Here is a 22682-nt window from a genome sequence, read left to right on the forward strand (position 1 = left end):
CTGATGGTGTGAAGATGTTCCACAAACCAGTCAGTAAGCCTTCTCTTGGTTTCTCCAGTGTGAAACTACATCTCTTTCACATAATACATTAGACATGTCCCACAGTCATGCGTGAGGAGCGACGTGTGATGGATGCAGTTATGCGTGAGGAGAAATTTTGCTTTGAGCAGAACCTTTTAGGAACATCACAGTACCGAATCAAAGAATGCAAGCAAGAAAGTATTCTGATGTCCGCGAGCTTTGGACCACACGATCCTTCAACTTTCTGACTCAAGTCTGACATCTATGCATTGTCAAGAGTTTCAAACAATTGAATTTTGTGTTTCATTTTGCATGACTATTCTCTACGGACTCGAGTAGTGGGTCTATGAATAAGCATTTGCTTTCAGGGCTTGCAGCTTTATGAAGAAGCAGACTGTGAACCTGCTCTCGCATGACGAGGAGATTTCCATCAAATATTTATAGTGGGTTTAAGAGCAGAAGGGCCAGGTGAATACAGGTGTTTGAGCTGGCTTCTCTGCGCCTGTGTGATCTGTAATGCAATACAGTGCAGCTGGCCAGGTGGACTGACTAGTGATCAAATTTATTACGCCATCAATACACTGGCCGTTGTCCCTGTACAATGGCCTAAAATGAGGTCCCAGTATTGCTCGGTTTCTGCCGTGTGTGTGTGTGTGTGTGTGTGTGTGTGTGTGTGTGTGTGTGTGTGTGTGTGTGTGTGTGTGTGTGTGTGTGTGTGTGTGTGTGTGTGTGTGTGTGTGTGTGTGTGTGTGTGTGTTTAAAGGTACCAGACCCTAATGCAATCTGCCCCCTTTCTTTCTGTGTAGTGGGAGAAGCTGCAGATGACGGCCAGTGAGAGGAGGAAGATCGTTTGCTCCGTCACTTTCCATGTCATTGCCATCACGTGCGTGGTCTGGTCCCTGTATGTGCTGATCGACCGCACCGCAGAGGAGATCAAACAAGGTCAGCTGCCCCTCCCCGTCCCCAAGCCCCGCCCCCTCCCCGTCCCCAAGCCCCGCCCCCACCCTGTCCCCAAGCCTCGCCCAGTGCCTTCACTCCACCGCTTACCCATGTTGCCACCATTGTTTGTCAATTCTCCTGAGATCTTGTTGAGGTGTTGCTGCAGGTCCATTTGCATCTGAAGTGTGCTCATCTTACCTAATGGAGTATGTAGTGTGGATTGTGTGATGTCCCTTATCTGGTGTCTCTTCTCTTTTGAAATGCTGCTCTCTTGTTGTAAGGGCTGACTAGTCTTTGTGAGAGTATTGCTCACCTATGCCTACCCAGTGAAAAGGCTTTTATCAGACTGTCATCACTTGGCATTGTGTGCAGCTTTTGTGTGGTAGATGAGAGTCTGATTGCTCCTGCAGCGTTTTAACGATGTAGATGAAGTGAAGTACTGTATCTCCTGTAGTGAAACAGTAATAAACTCTTTTTGAACATGCAGCCGGGAGAATACCAGGTAAACACTTTCTCTTTTAACATCTGATGACGTGTCTCTCCTCTTGACATCTGACTCTGGCTTTTACCTTTCCTCCCTTTTTCTGCACAGATGTCTGATTTCCTCTTCTTCTCTGATCATATGTCCAGTATTCCTTTCTGACCCCCCCCCCCCCCCCCCACCCCACCAACTCTGCATTGCTAGAGTTTTATCTGCCATTTTGAGCTTTAATTGCTAATCAGTCTCTGAATAAAGAGAACTTTAACACTGAAATACTTTTTGTACACTGTGCGTGTCTGCCTGATGTGGACATGGTTTCGATGAGCAAACATGGTTTCAAGTGGACCAGATTGATTCACAGCTCAGCTGGTGCATAACTATAGCAACAAGGAACGCACATTTCACATGTTCTTGACCAATATAATAATTTATGAGGTTCACAAGGTGGGTTTGTGATTGATCAGAGATCAAATGAGACTCCAATTTGGCAGAAACATCTGTTAACTGAATTTTAAACCATCCATAAAAATACCAGCTTTGTTTTCTTATATTGTGGGAGCATTTAAAAATAAAGAGCCGTTTGCTGACTCACACAATGTCTCTCGTTATAACAAGGTGGCTTGAAGGACATGTTGGTCTGGTGCAGGACAAGTGTCTCGATCAGCTGGGGGAAAGGAAGGATGTGTGTCCATGTTTGGTTAGGCTCTGGTCACATATATTATTTACAACTTGTTCAGGTTTGCCCAGAGAGAGACTGCCGAACATCTCACTCTACACACTCCTTCACCACACCTCACTCTACACACTCCTTCACCACACCTCACTCTACACACTCCTTCACCACACCTCACTCTACACACTCTTTCACCACACCCTGGCCTAACTTACAGTGCCTTCCATACAAGCACATCTTCCCACTCCGGGCCTTGTGCGTCAGCTGGCCATGGTGAATGGTGATTTTTCCATATTGTAGTCCATGCCCAATTGATTTATTTTGGCACTGAGATATAGTGTGTAATGCTGAAGTTCCCTAAACACTAATGTGGTGGTGACTCTGTGATGAGTGATCTAAGGAGAGCATCCACTACTATTATACTGCATTGGAATGACTTGCATTGGTCTTCGTACTTCACTCCTGACTTTGATTAATATTGATTGACGACCCAATGATAGAAACCACATTATATTGGAGTGGACACAGTCAGATGGTAGTGAGGTTCACTAAATGGCCAGGGCTAATCAACGTGAGTTATGATGGAGGTAACACATTATTTTATAGGCTAAGAGCTTCACTTCAATAGTGCTCCCTTCCTAGATGGCAAAAAGGAACTTTTTAATATTTCTATTAGAAGCTAGGATGACATTTCAGACGTAAAATACATGCTGTATGTGTGCTCAGGACTCCTCATCTTGTGTGTGTGTGTGTGTGTGTGTGTGTGTGTGTGTGTGTGTGTGTGTGTGTGTGTGTTCGAGTCATACCGCCTCATTTTTCTGTCACTTTTCAGCAATGCAGCACATAACATACTGTAGTGCATGTATTTTTTGTTGTATTGTTGTATTCTGTTGTATTGTCTAAGAGATTTAGTCATATGACTCTGAATGACTATGATTCTGAATTGCCTATGTAACCATTTTGTTATTTTCTTATAATAGGATCCGTGTTCTGGGAAGGTGAATATGAATCTGGATTTTATAATTCCATTCAGAAAATAATAATCTGCTCCTGTTTTCTGTAGGAATACTGGAATGGCCTTTCTGGACCAAGCTGGTGGTGGTGGCAATTGGCTTCACGGGTGGACTTGTGTTCATGTATGTACAATGTAAAGTCTACATCCAGTTGTGGAGGAGACTCAAGGCCTACAACAGAGTAATATACGTCCAAAATCGCCCAGAGACCTATAAAAAGAACATATTTGACAAACCTGTAATTATGGAGCCCAACCTAGAAAACAAGGAAGCCCTTGCACAAGCACAGTCGGACACAAACTCTTCCCAGTACACAGAGACGGAGGATTACAGCATGGAGATACTGCACGTGTGAGAGACCTGGCCACAGACCTTTCCTGGAGGACCACACGTTGCTTGACCTCCTCCAGGCCACAGGGGGCGATGCTGAGCGCTGGGCGGAGTGACTGAGACGGAAGTCCTTCTGTTCTTTCGGTGTTCTTTTTGCTCTTTGTTTGTTCTGTTCTGTTCCTGTAAGCTGTTGGCTAACCAATATAAATCCGTGTGCATCAGATCCAACTACTGCCATTGTAGTACTGCTGTTGTGGGGGGGGGGGGGGGGGTGAGAGGCGCTTCTTGAGCTGTGTGTGCACCACCCTGGCTGTGTTTGGGTGTGTGCATGCGTCTCTTCTGATGGGGAATCCTGAAGGGGAATCCTGAACAATGCATTCAAAGCACTTTTTAGTTTCCTGTTCTGATGCTCTTGTGTTTTTACTATCCACACATTTGTTGTGTGGTGATGTATGAAAAGCTTGAACGTTCGAGAGCTTATCTCACATTTTATAAGCATTTGTATTCCCCACTCAACCTTTAGATGGGAAAAGTGGTTAGGACCTTTTGAGGGAAATGGATGTCTTTTAGAGATTTGATCATGCCATCTTTCAGGACAAAAAGAAAGATATCTGTCCTGAATGAGTTAATTAGCCTTTATGTTTTTTTCATTTATTCAATGTGTAATTTATTCTGTGGGTGATACTGAATCAAAGCAAATCAAATTTATCTTCATCTGATCAAGGGCTAGATTCATAAGTCTTAGCACTAGCACATACACTGACATGTTCTAACTTGTGGCCGGTCAAGTCAAGGACCGCGCTGACCAGTCACAAGCTACGCTACTGTTTTTGTACATGCTAAAACCTTTGCACAGGCTAAAGACTTTAGTAAATCGACCCCTAAATACACCACTTTTCCCAAGGCTCTAGAATGTGGACTCCTTTTAAAAAGCATTCTTTATTGGAGACAGGACTTTTTTTTCAGATAAGTGATTTTCTTGTAGCATCCCATAACCATTCTGAATGAATCATGTTTTCTATGCTTGAATGAGACTTTAATATTCACTTTTTATTTTGACCACTTTAGCTAAGAGTGAAATGTGAGCTTGGGAAATGTTGTTATTTTTGTAATCCTAACCAAACAATGTTCATTTAAAAACTTCAGTTAGATTGTTCAGATTAACATTTTGTATTCGGATTCATCTGACCCATGTTGTTGTACTATATGCTTTTGCCTGTGGCATAATTGCTTAGCATAACAAATTTTATTTTTCAATTTTCAATTGTATCCTCTTTATTTCTTTTGTTATACCATTTCCTCATGCACTGTTAGTACATAATTTTATTTCTAAAAATCAGCATCCAGAGACAGTATTGAGAAAATTACCAGCCAAGAAAAAAAAATCATGACTTTGCTGTCAGAACTCGAAATGATGTTAATCAAATGTGCAAATCGGCATGTTTTAACTTGTGTGTGTGATCAGAATGGGTGTCCCGCTCGCTGGGGTGTTCGGTTCTGTTCTTGAGACATGTGCTCTATTGTGATTGGTCCATTATGCCACAGTCATGGGGATGACGTTACTGCAAGAGTAACAACTTTTGCCTTGATCGTTTCCACATTCAGCAAGTGGTTTAGACAGAATACAACTCTGTTATCTCCCACACAATATCTCCTGGGGGGGGGGGGGGGGGGGGGGGGGCACTGTTGGTGGGGTACCTGGAAATCAGGGTTTGAAAGTATATGCCTGCCATCTAGTGACACTAGTCAGATTCTACATGTTTTTTTTTTTCCAGTTTAACGTTCCATGTGCAATTTGACCAAAAGGAAAAGTGCAATTACAGTTCACTGGTAGGGAATGGCCTGCAGTTCTCACCACGTCCACCTTTCACAAGGGTGCACAAGCACATGATCATTTATCATTTAATGCAAATAACACTACATGTTCACAGGTTGATGGTGCACACGTAGCATCTTCCGTCTCTTGTTGGGTGGACTTGACCATCAGCTGTGTTGAGCTTGGCTAACATACGAATGCGGGAATATCCTTCACCTGCTTGCGCACGTCACTCAGTTTAGTTTTACGCAGGTGTGACCTGGTGTCCTTTTTGTGTTGATAGATTTTATTTCACAGGTTTGAGACTAGTGTTCAGAGGGACTTTTACTTTAGAGGTTGACCTTTAGAGATCAGTAGGAGCGGGCTCCTGTACCTCTACTGTGACCTTTGGCCTCTGACCGTAAACAAACTTCAAACTGTGATACTTCATTAAGTTTTTTGGACAAGGTATGATTTGGAAAACTGTTGTAAACCTTCTGTGCGCTTGGCCTTGTGGGGAATAGCTGTTGGTGCATTGCGTTGTGTTTGTCTGGTTCTGATCTGTTTTTAAAGTACTGCACCTGTTTGCCTCTTGACTCTTGGCAGTACAGCGCTTCAGGTTGCTTGTAGTTGAGTTCTGACCAACGTTCGACTGATCCATCTTTATTAACACGCGCCCAGATGACTCGGTTGTGCTAAGGCAGTGTATGTCGTAAAACTGCAGTGCATTACTACTGAATCGACTTGAACATTGTCGATGGGACTGTTTTTATGCCCCCTCCATCTTATTCCATTTTACTCTGTGAATTTTCTTTGAATAGTAAATGTAATTTTTGTAAAAAGACGTTTTTAACGAAATAATGGTGTTTTGTTTGATTTTTTTTTTCCCTTAATTGAGCAAAATATTAGACTGAAAACAACCAAATAAAATGAAGTAAACCTATACAGACTTGCAAATATGACTTTTGTTGTTCCTGCCACATGCTGTGAACCTGTTATATCAGCAGTTGTTGTTTGACACCAATACTACCATTGTTTTCTTAGAATATCATTATATTTCCTTATGGCAACTAGGCCTATGTCACCAAGGTCTTTCATAAACACTGCGTCAACAGTGGCACTGAATCAGCAGTTTATGTTGTTGTGGCTTTCTTAGTAGTTAAATATGGTTTTATGAAACTGAAAAAAGCAACAAACTGTAATTTACATGTATAGTTTTGTATTTTATGTATCTTTATAATTTTTTTCTCAGTATTATCACACTTTTAGGAGGTTGACTTTAAGTTTCTCAGTTGAGATGTAAGTGACTATGTTGTGTCGTGTTTTAAAACGGAAGACGAGCTGGAGCAATAAAATAAAACTTTGAAGAAAATGTCTCTCGTCTACTGGAATTCCTCCAAAAATACCTGTTAATCCTTTTAATACAGCACAGTGAGATATATATGACTCGCTCACCACAACTGAAAAGGCATCACAACCACAAGAACCCACCCCTACTACTAATGATGAACACATCTGCTTATTTCACCTTTGTCTCCTCCACTGGTCAAAAGCATTTGCAGCAGTTATTTTAATGCTGGTTATTTCAGTGGCTGTATTAACTCAGTTCCACGTAACGCATTAAGAGTGGCTACAGACTGCAGAACCAGTCCTTATTTCTCTCTTCGTGAGCGTGTCTCGTGAGTGTGTCTCGTGAGTGTGTCTCAATGGTTTTCTCATCTGTAGGAGATTAATGGGAGATCCTTAAAAAGGGATTTGGTCTCTGGATCACCCTGAAGGATTTTGAAGTGTTTAATGTTCACCACTGTGCTATTTGTGGGACGGTGATTGAGCACCAAAGGAATTCTTGTCTTAACGGTAGATTGTTTAGGTCAGTGCATCTATTCTCTGAACAGGGAAATGCAGAGACATAATTAGGTTTTTTTGTCAGGAAATCTACATTTATTAAGATATCTAAACATTTCCATATTACTCTGGGGGTTTCATTCTGGCTGTAAATGTGCCAAAATCTTAAAAACTATGAGTGATGGAGTTTTTGCAGACCAAAACACTGCACACCCTGGAAAAAAGTTAAACATGGCATCACATTAGACATTCTGTATGTTTAGTACTGAGCTAACGTATCACTGTAAAACAGCCTCGGTGCACAGCAGGGGGCATGCACTGCCTCTGAAACATGATTCACACCTAATTCACTACCGGTTTGTGAATTTGAGATTGCTAGTAGTAACGAGGTCCTCAACAAACATGGGCAAAATATTGTAATGTTAAGACTGTAAGAACAAGCACTCAGGGCCATAACCACTTTTTTATTAGAAAGATTATTGTGGTATAAGGCTTCTGGGGACCTTGATCCAGGATAATGATGGTAATCAGATGAACAGCCCCAGCTGTGGACATTAATTACCTTGTTTATTTAACTTGCTGTTGCCACATTGTAGTATACACAGTATGCCAGTCCAGATCACCATTCATCCATCAGGAATACATGTGAAGCTGTTTGTTTTAATGCCTCATTACAACCTGTTCACAACACCACTAAGTTGGCAAACCTGGAGCTTTGCCCAGAATATTTAAAACGCCTAAATGGGACGAGGCGATGAGAGTCACTTCAGACGTTTCAGCTCGGTGCTTTTGTGGTGTGTAGAAGCACTTGGCTCTGACATTTTCACAGTGCTAATTATTCTACTGTAAGGAAAGACTGGATGAGAGGCCCAGTGCTCAGACTCAGTGGCTCAAAGAAACGACTATGCTGGTCCTCAAGGTTTCATTGTTTATGAAGATTCTCAATGCAGCACAAATTCCCAAATGGTTCCCAAAGGTTTTCTTATGGTAAACGCAAATCTTACCAATAGTATCTTTCAAATCCAGTCAAACTCCATCAAAACAGTCTGAGCTCGTAATGCTGTCAGTACTATAGTAGGAGGCAATGATCCTGCAGGTCCTTTGGTAGGTCGATTTGAATGGCACACTAATGCTACCAGGGCTTTACATTTGTTTCCCAGTCATACTGATGAATGATATACTGATATATGCATGTTGCTCTTGAACATCTGCCAAATGCTGAAAAATGAAACTATTATATTCTCTGGCACAAGTACCCTAGTTGTACTGTGTGCGGTTTATGAAGTATACAGTACAATTTATTAAGTTCATGATGTCCAGGGTCTCAGGACAAGAATATCAGGAAAAAGGATTTGACACAATACAGCATTTCATACAAGTGTTCCATCAATCTAAACATGATGAACAGCTCAGGCTAATAATATCCCAGCACTGACTAAACATTTGTAAGCTGTCATCCTAATGTAATGCTGACATCTGAGTGAATGTGTATGCTGTTGAAGGCCACATGGTACATCGGTCAAAAGAAGACTTATAATCACTGTCATCTACTGACCTCCAGTGGCAAAGTGCAGGGCAGAGAACTAACAAACAAAACAAGCAACAAACAACCAAACAACAAAACAAACAACAAATCAAATGATAATGAAAATGCTATCTATGAAAGTGCCTGTTAATAATGACATGCTGACAAGAATAAATGAAACACTTCTGTAAACCTGGTCAGTCAGAAAAAACACATTGTTTAACTTTGATGCCAGGACTTTTTTGTGTGTGACTTGTGTATTTGTCTGTACTTTGTGTAATTTGTGTGTTAATGGGCCGCCCAATGGAGGATGGGTTCCCTTTTGAGTCTTGGTTCTCCCGAGGTTTCTTCCTATTTCCCACCATCAGGGAGTTTTTCCTCGCCACTGTCGCCTTTGGCTTGCTCATTGGGGTTCTGGTCCCATAGTATTGTTAACCTTTTAAATCCTGTAAAGCGCTTTGTGACAACATGTGTTGTGAAAAGTGCTATACAAATAAACTTTGATTTGATTTGATTTGATTTGACTTAGGTCCGTGTTCCTTTTATGTTTAAAGCAGTTGCTTTAACCATAACTTTGTTTTATCCATTTTATCCATACTTTTTGTGACTAATTTGCATTAATTGTGAATAATTAGGCCTATTTATATGTTATATGTTATCTTTTTTAACATATTTAAAAAATTATAATTTTTTTTTGGGGGGGGGGGGGGGTGTCAGTAATGTTTACAGAAGTTTTGCACATGCTTTCTCATAACGCACCTTGAGACTTTTAAATTGAAATCTACGACCGGTTTTACAAAATATAAACTTCAGTTGCGGCTCTAATGCCTTATTTGTCGGATAATTAATAAAACTTATTACAGTTGTACAACCAAAAATAATAACAATGACTGCAAATACCTGAGACTAAATTACAGTAATACAAATTGGCAGTATACAAAACAAAATATAATAACTATAAAACTATATAAAAAAATATTTTTTTTTTTTTATAAGCAGGCGCGGCTATGGCTGGCTGACAGAAAGGGTCCTACAGTGTTCGGCTATGGGGCGTGAAAGGTTTGGACACCAGCGCGTTACAGTCTCCTTCACTTCGCCCTCCAACCGGTGTCGTTCACTGCGGTCGTGCGCTGGCCACAAGTTCATTTAACTTGTATAGGTTAACCGCTAGATAAATCTATCGACAGGTAAGTCACACAGATTAACTAAACCGTCCTATATGTTTCAAGTGGCGGTTTTTCGGACTTTTTGTGCGGGAATTGCGCTACACTTTGCTCGCACCGCTTACGGCTGTCGGGAGCTAATCTTGGACGGCTAGGCTAGCTGGGTTAGCGCGTGGCCTCGGTTCGGCCTCGCGCGCCGCTGCTGGAAGCGCGCGCGGATTACATAATAAAAGTTCCCGTCGGAGGTCGGCGAAACGGTCGGATCTGACCGGGCTAGCGTGTGATTAGCCGTATAGTTCATAACCGCAGTTATAGTTCGTGTCTGTGGCCGGACGACGCGAGCAGAACCCGTCGGTTTAGCCTGTTCAATGACAGACGTGCTAACTGCAGCTGGTGATCACGGCTAAATGGACCAGTGAGCCCAGTAACCTGGAGGTGAAGCGGCTAGCACGGCTAGGCTAAGACGGCTAAGCTAATCTATAGCACTGTGGTGCATAGGAAGCACATTACACCAGATTACTTGCACAACCTTTTAACTCAGATAGATTAAGTAATACTAATGACATGACACTCTCTAACTCCACATCTGGGGTGGGAATAAGTAATTTATGCCATGCTAGTCCTATAAGAGATTTGGGAGCCTAGGCTGTCTAGCTGGGTCCCTGTGTCCCTGAGACATGTACTTTAAATGTGTTAAAAGTGTCTTGTCTCTACACTCACACCGTTTCTGTACCTCGGATGTGGTTCAGGGTGTTCTTGAGGGAGATCATGACTGTGTGAACATGTTTCTGGTCCTAGGGGCTGTCTGGTCAAGATGGCCTCCAGTTTTAACCTTGCCTATATCTTGTCCTTAATGGTTGCTCTGATTGCTTTCATACTTTCAAATCTTAAACACAGTGTAAAAGTCACGGAGCATTGTGCCAGCGAGGTGTTCACCTCAGAAATATTTTCTTGATTGCTTTGGACAAACGGCTGTTAAGCACAGACACGTTTGATTTATTCTTGAAATGGAAAGTATGAACATGTGTCTAGGAACTCAAGAAACCTTCTCTTATACGGACACCAGAATGAAGAGACCACACTAGGCGGTAGTGCAGACCCTAAGCTGTGAGGACGCTGGGACACAGATGCATTTGGAGTTTGGACAGCTAGAGATTTGAACACATTTTTCTTATTGCAAAATAATTGTGGAAAGCATAGCTGTCAGGGCCCTTATTGTCCTGGATATACAGCCTGCTCACTCCCAACGTCTTTATGAATCATAATGACGTTGACATAAAAGTAGTCTCTTCCTCCTCTTGGTTACTCATAAAGGTGTGGTCTCGTGTCAGGTTGGATAACCCGGCCGCCTGTGTGAGGCACTCAGGGATATACAGATAGCACAGTAAGAAGTAACATGGTGAAATGTTGATTAGGCACCCAGCGTCACCAGGCACGCCCTTTTCATGTAGAAAAATGTATTTTACGCAAGTCAGTTACCAGGATGTGTGTCTCAGTGCTTGCATGGTCATGGTAATACTTCCTTGAACTTCAGACGGCTGATTTATTTTACTTCATTTTGCTGTTTCTGTGCACTTTTACAGTAAGAATGGCAGTTCCCCCAGCATACGCCGATCTTGGAAAATCTGCCAAGGACATCTTTAACAAGGGATATGGTAATGTGTCTGTCCACAAAAACCACATCCATACCTGTGGGAGTTTCTCATTGTGAAGTGCTCGTGATTGTATGTTATTGGTTTTGTTTTCTAATAGGCTTCGGTCTAGTGAAGCTTGATGTCAAAACCAAATCAAGTAGTGGAGTGGTGAGTGCTGTCTCTACATACAACTACCAAGCAAATAAATAGCTCTTGTGACATTAAAAAAGCATTATCATCACCACGCACTAACCTCTTGTGCATATTACTGGATATTACACATATATAAGACCCACTTCAAAAGCGAAACTGTGTTTCCTGTATTTACTCGCGTACATTTGGGCTAATGAGCCTTGCGGGTCACAGTTTCCATTCTTGTTTGCATAAGTGTCACTTTGTATTAGCAAATCAAGTCTTTCAGCTCGAGTGCAAAGACACTAATATGACGCTTGTTTTATGGTGAAATTATGCGCTGTGTTTATTGCATCGAACAGCTCGGTGAATGCGGCAGTGCTGTTGAACAGCTGGTGAACACGGGGCTTGCCACGTGTGATATTGTTCTCTCTCGCCCCTTGGCAGGAGTTCAAGACCTCTGGCTCCTCCAACACCGACACCAGCAAAGTGGTGGGCAGTCTGGAAACGAAATACAAGAGGCCTGAATATGGCTTGACCTTTACAGAGAAGTGGAACACCGACAACACCCTGGGCACTGAGATCACCGTGGAAGACCAGGTCTGACCAAACATGCAGAGCAGATGGGTTTCATGTTCAGTTCAGAACCTCTACCGTGGCCCTGTTACTTACTACCATTATTACACCTGTAGATCGCGAAGGGGCTGAAGCTGACCTTCGATACTACCTTCTCACCAAACACGGGGTGAGTTCTGTCTGAACTTGTAGTCGTAGTTTCCTGAGGAGGTTAGAAAGCCGAGGGAGGGAGAGGAAGAGGAAACTCGGAGCTACGGTGCCTTAGCAGTGACTGTAACCGGATCCCGTATTGAGAAAGTCCTACGTTGTCATGTGTTTGTGTAGGAACAGTGTGTTTGTGGGTCGTGGATGCTTGGCTTACTGGTAGTAACAGACAAGTCTGTGAGGTGTGCTGCAAACCCAGTTGCCACGCTTGTCTGGGCTTTATGAATCATGTCAGAGATGAATGAGTGAGCAGTGTCTGGTATAGCTTGGGCTAAAGCACAGAGTCTGTTCTCATGTGACCATCACATTGACCTTGTGTTCTGTGAGGTACTGCTGTTTGTCAGGGGCCGTACATTTTATTGCCATGTCATAGGGGCACTTATGTGTATGATATAAATATGTATCTGTTGGTGTATTAATAGATGGATGGGCAGGTTTGTGTCTTTCATAAGTCTTGTGTTTTTGCATAAACACTTTTGATCTCGAGTCCCAACGGTAAGGCCTGGTCCATTGTATGTGAAACAATGTGGAAATATTATGATAAATGCAAAGGCAGCATTTTGGGACTTTTGGAATATTTTAAAACGGTGATAAGTGAGAACAGCCTATTTAAGTAGCAGACTTTGTGCTGACCACTGCCAAACGCAGCGTCTGATTTATGGTGCAGAGGGGGAGGAGAGCCATTACTCCTCCATGGGCAAAATCACATGTTTTTATTCAGATTAGTTCTACCGTCTCCTCCAGTACCTCCTCTTTACACTTGGAATAGCAGGACATGTTTGAAGGTATTGAGAATATTGACATTCTGTGAATGGTTTCATTTTATAAACTTTTAAGTTTTTCTTAATGGCTCTGTGATGATTGAGGTGAAATTGCCTTTGAAATAATTCCAATATTGTGGACCAATCAGGAGTCTTGTTTTTTTGGACAGCAAGAAGAGTGGGAAAGTTAAGACTGCCTACAAGCGGGAGTTTGTCAACGTGGGCTGTGACGTGGACTTCGACTTCGCTGGCCCGACCATCCACGGCGCCGCTGTGGTCGGTTATGAGGGGTGGCTCGCCGGCTACCAGATGTCTTTCGACACGGCCAAGTCCAAGATGATCCAGAACAACTTTGCCATCGGTTACAAGACGGGTGACTTCCAGCTGCACACCAATGTGTAAGTACACGGCTCCTGAGCTTTAGTGGAGGCAGATGGTGGTTATTCGCCTCCAGGTCCTTCTGGAACTTGCAGTAACTGCCGTGACTCACAGGTCATTTGGAGAATTTGCGGGTACAATTTGGCTGAGAGCAGAGAAATGCCAGCAGCAACAGTGTTTGTATAATTTGAAGTGAAGGTATTGGTGAGGGGCGAATGATGCTCCAGCCAGTCTTCACTGTTAAACAGGCCATGTCGATGCAGCTCAGACAGAGCATCTCATTGTCCTGCCAAAAGGTTTGTGGGACGGTCACTGGATGCAGACTAGTAATGGGACAGATATCCAGACTGTAGTCATCCTAAACTTAAACGACGACACGTGTCACAAATTCTTTGAGCACCGTTTGTTTGGGAATGAACACTGGAGATGTAGTAATTACAGCGCCGATCGTTTTTAATTTTCTGCAGACCCCTCGGGGGGAATACTATTGATGTTCAATCATTGCGCTTTTTTTTAAGCGTTTTTCTTTCTGGTTCTGGTTCTGTGCAGTAATGACGGATCTGAGTTTGGTGGCTCCATCTACCAGAAAGTGAGTGACAACCTGGAGACGGCGGTGAACCTGGCCTGGACGGCCGGGAGCAACAGCACCCGCTTTGGCATCGCTGCCAAGTACCAGCTGGACAAGGACGCCACCATCAGTGTGAGTGCACGAGTGTGTCGGGTCAGAGGGCGGCCAGCCAGGCGTGTGAGGCGCAGGTGGCGAGAAGAACCAGTGCTCTGGCTGAAAGGAGACCGCCTGTTGAGCAGATAGCGGGTCTAGAGATCACTCTGAGCCTTCTGCATGTTTTGCAAGACAAGCATGATATTCTGACCTTAAGTCAAATATTAAGCCTCTATTAAATATTTGACCGTAAGTTAAATATTAAGCCTCTTTGCAAATTAACTAATCTTTTAACCACACCATTAAATTGTCTTGGTGATTTGTTATTATGATGGTATGTATTCAGATTATTGCCTCAAAATGCAGTGCTTTCATTCACTAAAGTGCTAATAAGTACCACTAAGTTGAAGATCGTTTAGGCAGAGCTCTGTGTTTCAGGTAAGGCAAGAGGGTTTTCAGGTTTTGCCCTGTAATCTGTAAAGCAAACGGAAGGTTGGTTTCTAATGAGTGAGTCTGCATTGCCATTTGTAAAGTTGAGTAAATTCAGGACACATTGAACTAGTGTTGTACTAGTTCTGAGAGACTCTTCGCTACGGAGTTCTCACCATTTGTCTTATCTGGTCTCTGAGCCATAGCAGATTTATCCTTTTCAAAGTTTATTCTAGGTTTTGTGTAGCTGTGAAGAGATGTAGGTTTTTCTTCCCTGATATTTACACTCGGGGATTAAATACCTGAGGAACACAGAGACTGGTATTTGACTAGTTTCTGGCTGCATTGGTGATCTGCATAATTTCTGAAAGTGTTAAAATTCTTATTTCTTCTCCTATATGCAGGCCAAAGTGAACAATACTAGTCTTATCGGTGTTGGCTACACACAGACGCTGAGGAAAGGTATGATTGTTTTTTTCTAGTTGATCCATTTGTCTAAAAACCATTCATATACCCAAAACTATGGCATATCTACTTAACATTTAAAATCATATCAAATTTTTAATTGGCACAATTCAGAAGTCTTCAAACTCTTTGCTGGCCCTGTGTAACGGTGCTCTGGTGGTTTGGCACAGGTGTGAAGCTGACCCTGTCTGCCCTGGTCGATGGAAAGAACATCAATGCTGGAGGTCACAAGCTGGGCTTGGGGCTGGAACTGGAGGCGTGAAGGGGCTCGCGATCACGTCAGGGATGAGGGAATATCAGAGGAACCCGAGGAACCCGGCCTTAACTCTGTCTCCAACATAACCAGCAGGGGAATTCTGGATGGGATGGAATATGTTCAAAGGCTACACCACAATCGTGTTTAGAAACCACCACAGTGATGTTTATTATATGTTCTCCCCAGTCCTGGTGATCATTGCTGGATTGTTGCAGTTCCCTCTGGCTCAGGTGCACATTAATTAGTTTATCTGAATCCAGCACTGCCATAATGAAGTGCTCCTCTTGCAGTATTGGCGTGGTGAGCCTGTATGCTGCATTACCTCTCCAGTCAGACAGGGGCAGTGTTTGGGGGGGGAAATGTGACAAACTCGGTCTCAAATGTCACCCTTTGTACCATCTGATATTCCTGCAATTCCTTAGTCGTACGAACACAACCTACGCAACAGCTTGAACTATATTAGCAGGTATAACAATGTTATATCTGCTAATATTTATATACTGTTATGTGTTTTTCCATACATACAAGGACATATTTAAAACTGTATCCTACCAATTTTAATTATTGTTATTTGCTTTGTCAGCCATTGAGATTTGAAAAGTAAACGTACTTGACGTCTCCCCTTAAACTTGGCAGTTTTTGGGTGGTCTGACTGGGTGAACAAATGTAATCATGCTAGCATTGCCACAGTATGGCTGGCCTTTTGTTTCCTGGCCAGACGACCAGGTGAAGTTTATGACCGTGTCAAAGTGGATGTGGTTTTAAGTTCAGTACCTGAAGCTCTCTGTCACCATGTTGACCCTGACTTGCTCAGGTTATGCTGTCATGAAACCTTAGACGTCCTTATGTGTATGTGTAAACTTTTCAATAAAGTCTTTGAACTCCACAAAGCCTTCATTTTGACTGCATGCTATAATTGTAAGCAAACCTTAAGACCATGACCACGTATGTGATTTTAAAGCAAGTCATATTCGAGAATGAAATTACTAAAATCTGAATCCTTTACAAACTCAATTTACTAAATTGAGATTTTGTCAACTCACAAAACAATGTACACTCACCAGCCACTTTATTGGGTACACCTGTCCAACTGCCCATTAACGCAAATGTCAAATCAGCCAATCACATGACAGGTACTCGATGCATTTAGGCATGGGCGCAGATGGAAATACTGAGGTGAGGGGGACCAAGCTGTACAATATATACGTTTATGCTTGTAGATGCTAGATTTCGGATGGAGTCAATATAAATCTGGAGGGGACATGTCCCCCCCGTCCCCAGTGCCATCTGCGCCCCTGCATTTAGGCATGTATACATGGCCAAGACGATCTGCTGCAGTTCAAACTATGCCTTGGGCTGGCTCGGTCAGACTTGTGTAGATGAACTTGTAGCTTGTAAATGCTGTTTATGTGAACACATGCTTAGGAATTTAAATAGAAATTCACAAAACGCACAAAAATGGCCTGACTGCTACCCTCTATACAAAACAAGGTAATTTATAATGGAAGACACAGGTAAGGTGATGGTGCAGTGATCAAGAAGATGAAGCTTTTAGGTGCAGGTAGACCTCAGAAACTGGGATCTCTACTTGGACTTCTATAATATGCAGAAAAGAACTCCAGATCCTTCTGTAAATATGTACCATTGTCTGTGTTACATGTTTGTTGACATTTAGTCTGCATATTTTTAAGTAAACTGATTCTTATTTTTTCATTCACGTCAATTTGTTGTTCTTTGTTCCGTATCATTTATATGCTACAACATTTATTATAAGTAGAAGACTAGCCAAACAAATGTATGATGACCTGAAAGAATAAAAGAATGACTTGTACACAAACCAGTTGATATGCTGAAATAATATTTATTCCTATAACATATAGCATTCTTGTAATATACACATTTATCTAACTAGAGCTATCAGTATAGCAAAATATTAAATTTCATCATTATACATTCTTTATATATTTCTCTTATGTTCAGTAACTTCAACAAGTCAATACACATGCATTCATTAGCCATGGCTTTTAGGATGTCACTGTAGATATTTGTTTCTTAATCAGCTGAAATCTGGTCATGCATTGTCTGAAAGCATTTAATGCCTTATTCATCGTCATTCTTTAAACCGACATTTCAATTCCAGTCGTCTCAAAGCTTGTTCAGGTTAACAAATCTCAAAAAAGCCTTTGCACATTTTTGAGTCTCTTATGAAGTTACTCCATTTTCAGTTACTGACACAACTTATTTCTGCTCCGAGTCATCCTGCTTGTTAGGAAGCACCTTTTGATCTTCATCCTGCTTCTCAGATGACTGTTTTGGAGCAGACTCTATGCTTTCATCAAACGTTTTAGAGTCTTTTGGTAATGAACTGTCCATTATAGGACCTTCTGGGTTTTTGCTTTGCACTTTTGGGCCCTCAATGTGTATTCCACTTGTCTTGTCTGATTTCTCCGTTTTCATGTCCTTGGCTTCAAGCGAGTCTTTGTCAGTCTTTGTGTCATCTTGTCGTTGCTCTTTTAGAGCAGTTTGCTCATGCTGGCCATCCTCAGGTGTTTTGATGACCTTTTCTTGATCTCGAGTCTTGGTTATATCTGCCTCTTTTGTTTCATCAGATGTGTCTGGTTGACTCTCTTTGGTCTGTTCTTTGCCGGTGTCTTCACTTGACTTGGTTTTTGTTTCTACAGCTTTGGAAGGTTCTTTCTCAACATCTGTGTGGCCATCCTCAGATGTTTTGATGAGCTTTTCTTGATCTCGAGTCTTGGTTATATCTGCCTCTTTAGTTTCATCAGATGTGTCTGGTTGACTCTCTTTGGTCTGTTTTTTGCCGGTGTCTTCACTTGACTTGGTTTTCGTTTCTACAGCTTTGGAAGGTTCTTTCTCAACATCTGTGTGGCCATCCTCAGATGTTTTGATGAGCTTTTCTTGATCTCGAGTCTTGGTTATATCTGCCTCTTTAGTTTCATCAGATGTGTCTGGTTGACTCTCTTTGGTCTGTTTTTTGCCGGTGTCTTCACTTGACTTGGTTTTCGTTTCTACAGCTTTGGAAGGTTCTTTCTCAACATCTGTGTGGCCATCTTCAGATGTTTTGATGAGCTTTTCTTCATCTCGAGTCTTGGTTATATCTGCCTCTTTTGTTTCATCAGATGTGTCTGGTTGACTCTCTTTGGTCTGTTTTTTGCCGGTGTCTTCACTTGACTTGGTTTTTGTTTCTACAGCTTTGGAAGGTTCTTTCTCAACATCTGTCTGGCCATCTTCAGATGTTTTGATGAGCTTTTCTTCATCTCGAGTCTTGGTTATATCTGCCTCTTTAGTTTCATTAGATGTGTCTGGTTGACTCTCTTTGGTCTGTTTTTTGCTGGTGTCTTCACTTGACTTGGTTTTCGTTTCTACAGCTTTGGAAGGTTCTTTCTCAACATCTGTGTGGCCATCTTCAGATGTTTTGATGAGCTTTTCTTCATCTCGAGTCTTGGTTATATCTGCCTCTTTTGTTTCATCAGATGTGTCTGGTTGACAATCTTTGGTCTGTTTTTTGCCGGTGTCTTCACTTGACTTGGTTTTCGTTTCTACAGCTTTGGAAGGTTCTTTCTCAACATCTGTCTGGCCATCTTCAGATGTTTTGATGAGCTTTTCTTCATCTCGAGTCTTGGTTATATCTGCCTCTTTAGTTTCATTAGATGTGTCTGGTTGACTCTCTTTGGTCTGTTTTTTGCTGGTGTCTTCACTTGACTTGGTTTTCGTTTCTACAGCTTTGGAAGGTTCTTTCTCAACATCTGTGTGGCCATCCTCAGATGTTTTAATGAGCTTTTCTTCATCTCGAGTCTTGGTTATATCTGCCTCTTTTGTTTCATCAGATGTGTCTGGTTGACAATCTTTGGTCTGTTTTTTGCCGGTGTCTTCACTTGACTTGGTTTTCGTTTCTACAGCTTTGGAAGGTTCTTTCTCAACATCTGTCTGGCCATCTTCAGATGTTTTGATGAGCTTTTCTTCATCTCGAGTCTTGGTTATATCTGCCTCTTTTGTTTCATCAGATGTGTCTGGTTGACTCTCTTTGGTCTGTTCATTGCCGGTGTCTTCACTTGACTTGGTTTTCGTTTCTACAGCTTTGGAGGGTTCTTTCTCAACATCTGTCTGGTTTTCAGGCAGTTTAACACTTTCCTTTTCAACTACTTTAACACCTTTGTCACCTGTATGGCGGTGCGATGGCTGCTCTGATCTGGTCTCCGCACCTGCAACATTTGACTCGTCTTCCTTTGTCATTTGATCAGGCACTTTTTCTGCCTTGGCACCTTCTTCTTTGTCTTCTTGTGCAATGTCTGTCGTGCTTTTTGTGCTACTTTGCTTTCCCTCAGATATCTTCACTTTTTCTTTGGCAATGGGTTTAGAGGCATCGTCCTGCCCTTTCTGGTCCTCTCTTGACCCAACACTTTCTCTCTTTTCTTCTTCTGCAGGTGCTGTCACAGCAGCGGGCCTGCTGTCCACGTTCTCCTCTGCCCCCTCCTTAGATTTCGGTTCCTTTTCTTCAGTTTTTACTTCTTTCATTACTCCCTCTGCTTGTGTTTTTACCTCCAGGTCTTTTTGCGCCTCCTCCAGCTTATCCGTTGCTCTTTGTATCGTTTGCGAATCTTCTGGGTCGGCATTCGAAGGTTCTGCACGGGCCTCTGGTTCCGTTTCGTTCGCCTCTTGTGGAGCCGCACCCTGTCCTGCCTCGGCTTTCGTAGCGGCCGGCTGCAGGTCAGCGGTGGGGGTGCCAGTCTCTGTGGATCGCTCCCCACTGGTTTCCACGTCTTTCTCTGCTGGTTTGGACTTAGAGGCGTTTTCAGGCTCAGTTGCAGGTGGCGTCTCGTGCGTCACTTTTTCGTCCTCTGATTTTTGAGAGATTTTCTCTGTTGCCTTTTCGCTTGTTTCAAGTTCTTTAACTGGCAGTGGGTCAGGGTTGTTCGTCTGTTCTTTGGACTCTGTTACAGTCTCGGGCGTCAAAGCTTTTTCGTCTGTTAGCTCAGGTTGTTCCATGTTCTCTCCATCTTTCTCTTCCGCTGTGTCTTGTTTCCGTTGTTCAGTAGGGGCCGTGTTCTCGTCACCGGTCGTATCTGTGTGCGGCACGTCTGTCTTCGTGTCGGCCTCCTGACATGCGGGGGCCGATTCAGCATCCTCTTCCTCATCCTCTTCCTCTTCAGTGGGTGTAGATGTGGCTATTTGGTTTTGTGCTGGTTTAGTGTCTGTGTCAGTTTCATTAGAGGTGATGGAAACAGCAACAGACTCCTCTGGCGCCTTGTCCTCTTTACCTCCATCTTCCTCTACTTCTGGGCCACCTTCGTCATCCTCAGCAGGTGGTTCTTCAAACTCCTGTGCCTCAGAGGGAGTGTCACTCTGTGCTATCTCACCTACATCCTCTTCTTCACTTTTTTCCTTCTCTGGTTGTTCTCCCTCCACACCAGCGTCATCAGACCCTGCGTCTGATATCTCTACGTCTTCCCTGGTTGTCTCTGTAATGATCTCCTCAACAAACTTGTACTGTGGCTCTCCTTTGCGGGCCACACCCCCTTGCCTCGTGACAGGAGGGAGTGTGTAGACAGGCGACTGCCTATAAACATATGGTACTGAAATATGTGCATCAGAGAGGGTGGAATACCTTGACTCTTCACCTTCCAAAAGTTTTCTGCAGGGGAAAAAAAAATAAAAATTGTAATTAAAAAATAATTGGCCTTTCAAATATATTTCAAGTGCTCCTTATATATTCAGTTAGACACCAGATTTGATTGAAACTTCTACCTGTATGAATAGATTTCAGCATCCAAGGCCATTTTCACATTTAGCAGGTCGTGGTATTCCTGCACGTGGCAGCTCATGTCATATTTGGCATTTTTCAACTCGTGTTCCAGTTCTCTGATCGCATCCTGCCAGTAAACACCCAGGAGACACATTAAGACCTATGAAGCACTTACTTATTTTTCCTTGAGCATATAAACGGATTACTTGGTCTAGGTTATTAAGAGTAACCTCTCTGCAAATTGTACAATAGCAAATTGTAGTCCTACTATTTGGTATTTCTGTCACTTTTGGAAGTTCTAAAGTTCTGTAGTTCTACAGTTCTAAGTTCTAAGTTCTAAAGTTCTACAGTTCTAAAATTCTACAGTTATGTAGTTCTACAGTTCTAAGTTCTAAAGTTCTAAGTTCTAACGCGGCGGATGTAGTCACTCACCTGATAGTGGTGGATTTCAGCGTTGTGGCGCTGCTCGATGTCATACAGCTGCTTTTCCAGCGCCTCTCTGTTTCCTTTCACAGAGTCGAGCTCCATGTTCTTGGACTGTAGCTGCCGCCTGTACTCTGTCATTTCCGCTTTAGTGGCTATCAGTGCTTCTCTGTTCACTTCGGCGTTTTTGGTCAGTTTTGCTACCTGTGTGCGGAAGCGTTCGTCCGCGTATCGAATATCACAGACCGCGTGACCTTCGAGTTGCGTCCTGATGTCTCTCAGCGCTGCGGTGATATCGCCCCTACCGAACCCACTAACTTCTATGACCTGTCTCTCCTGGATTTGGGCCATAATTTCTGCCACTTCAATCTCGTGGTTCTTCTTTAGGAACGTAATCTCATCTTCGAGGGCTTTTGCTTTCCTGTCCATCTCTTGTTTCGCCAGATATGCGTCACTGATGTATTTCTTCAGTACTGCGATGCTTTCTTCAGTTCCGACTCGGCCACGCGCCTCTTGCTCGTATTTCTCCCTCAAAGTGTTAAACTCATCCTCCAAATTCTGCTGACTTATCTCGATCTGACGTTTTTGCATGGACATTTCTAGCAGCTGGCCCCTCAATTCTATCAGCTCTGGTTCGTACAGCTTGGACAGAGAGGCGGACGATTTTGTTTTTGATTTAATGTCCTTTATCTCCTTCTCTAGCGCTCTGTTCTGGTTCTCTAGATGATGAACCTTCTCGATAAATCCAGCGAAACGGTCGTTCAGGCCGTGGAGTAATTCTTTCTCGTTCATTTTTCTTAAAGGCATCTCACCCGAGAACTGATACGAGAAGTCGTAGATGTCGAACGGTTTCGCGCCTGACCCAAATTCGGTTCTTACGGTTCCGTTTCCTCTGCTCATCGCGGTCGCTAAACACGGGCTGAAGCTGGCCCTTGAGATCGCCGGGGGTGCTGTGCGCGTTTGGTGCCGATCTTCACGTCTCGTGTCGGACTTCAGCAAGCGCTCCATGGTGAGCCCGTCGTGCTGTGCTGTAGTGTGTGGGGGGTTTATATACCGCGCTGCGTGCTGGCGCGGCACTACGGAGCTGTCCATGGTGCGCAGGATCAGCTGTCTCGCGCCACGCGCACCTGCTGAACCATCCTCACGCGAATGCGACGTCATAAGAATCTCCCCCGTGCGCAGCTTTACAGTTCCGAAGTAAGGTTAATGAGAAA

The 22682-nt window shown here is 43.0% G+C and overlaps 3 protein-coding genes across 10 annotated transcripts in view; 2 read left to right on the forward strand and 1 right to left on the reverse strand.

Moving 5' to 3' along the window:
- Positions 1–5110, forward strand: part of marchf8 (membrane-associated ring finger (C3HC4) 8) — a 60199-nt gene extending 55089 nt beyond the window's left edge. For all 8 annotated transcript variants that reach the window (XM_076974167.1, XM_076974172.1, XM_076974169.1 and 5 more), the window contains 2 exons: positions 828–963; positions 3178–5110. In XM_076974167.1, the coding sequence (XP_076830282.1) occupies positions 828–963; positions 3178–3482 (441 nt within the window). In that variant the 3' untranslated portion in view covers positions 3483–5110. The remainder of the gene's footprint in view (positions 1–827; positions 964–3177) is intronic.
- A 4555-nt stretch (positions 5111–9665) lies between these two features.
- Positions 9666–16171, forward strand: vdac2 (voltage-dependent anion channel 2). Its single transcript, XM_076974506.1, has 9 exons — positions 9666–9809; positions 11369–11440; positions 11538–11587; positions 11999–12151; positions 12244–12296; positions 13263–13490; positions 14020–14170; positions 14965–15022; positions 15196–16171. Exons 2-9 carry the CDS (start codon positions 11374–11376, stop codon positions 15285–15287), a joined length of 852 nt encoding a protein of 283 aa, XP_076830621.1. The 5' UTR covers positions 9666–9809; positions 11369–11373; the 3' UTR covers positions 15288–16171.
- Positions 16172–17166: 995 nt separating this feature from the next.
- On the reverse strand, positions 17167–22603 carry LOC143476918 (uncharacterized). Its single transcript, XM_076975330.1, has 3 exons — positions 21478–22603; positions 21048–21172; positions 17167–20934 (listed from the first exon to the last, which is right to left on the reverse strand). The coding sequence occupies exons 1-3, from the start codon at positions 22558–22560 to the stop codon at positions 17520–17522; spliced, it is 4623 nt and encodes a 1540-aa protein (XP_076831445.1). The 5' UTR covers positions 22561–22603; the 3' UTR covers positions 17167–17519.
- Between the last annotated feature and the right edge of the window lie 79 nt (positions 22604–22682).

Source organism: Brachyhypopomus gauderio, chromosome 15, assembly GCF_052324685.1.
Source record: "Brachyhypopomus gauderio isolate BG-103 chromosome 15, BGAUD_0.2, whole genome shotgun sequence".
Lineage (NCBI taxonomy): Eukaryota > Metazoa > Chordata > Actinopteri > Gymnotiformes > Hypopomidae > Brachyhypopomus > Brachyhypopomus gauderio.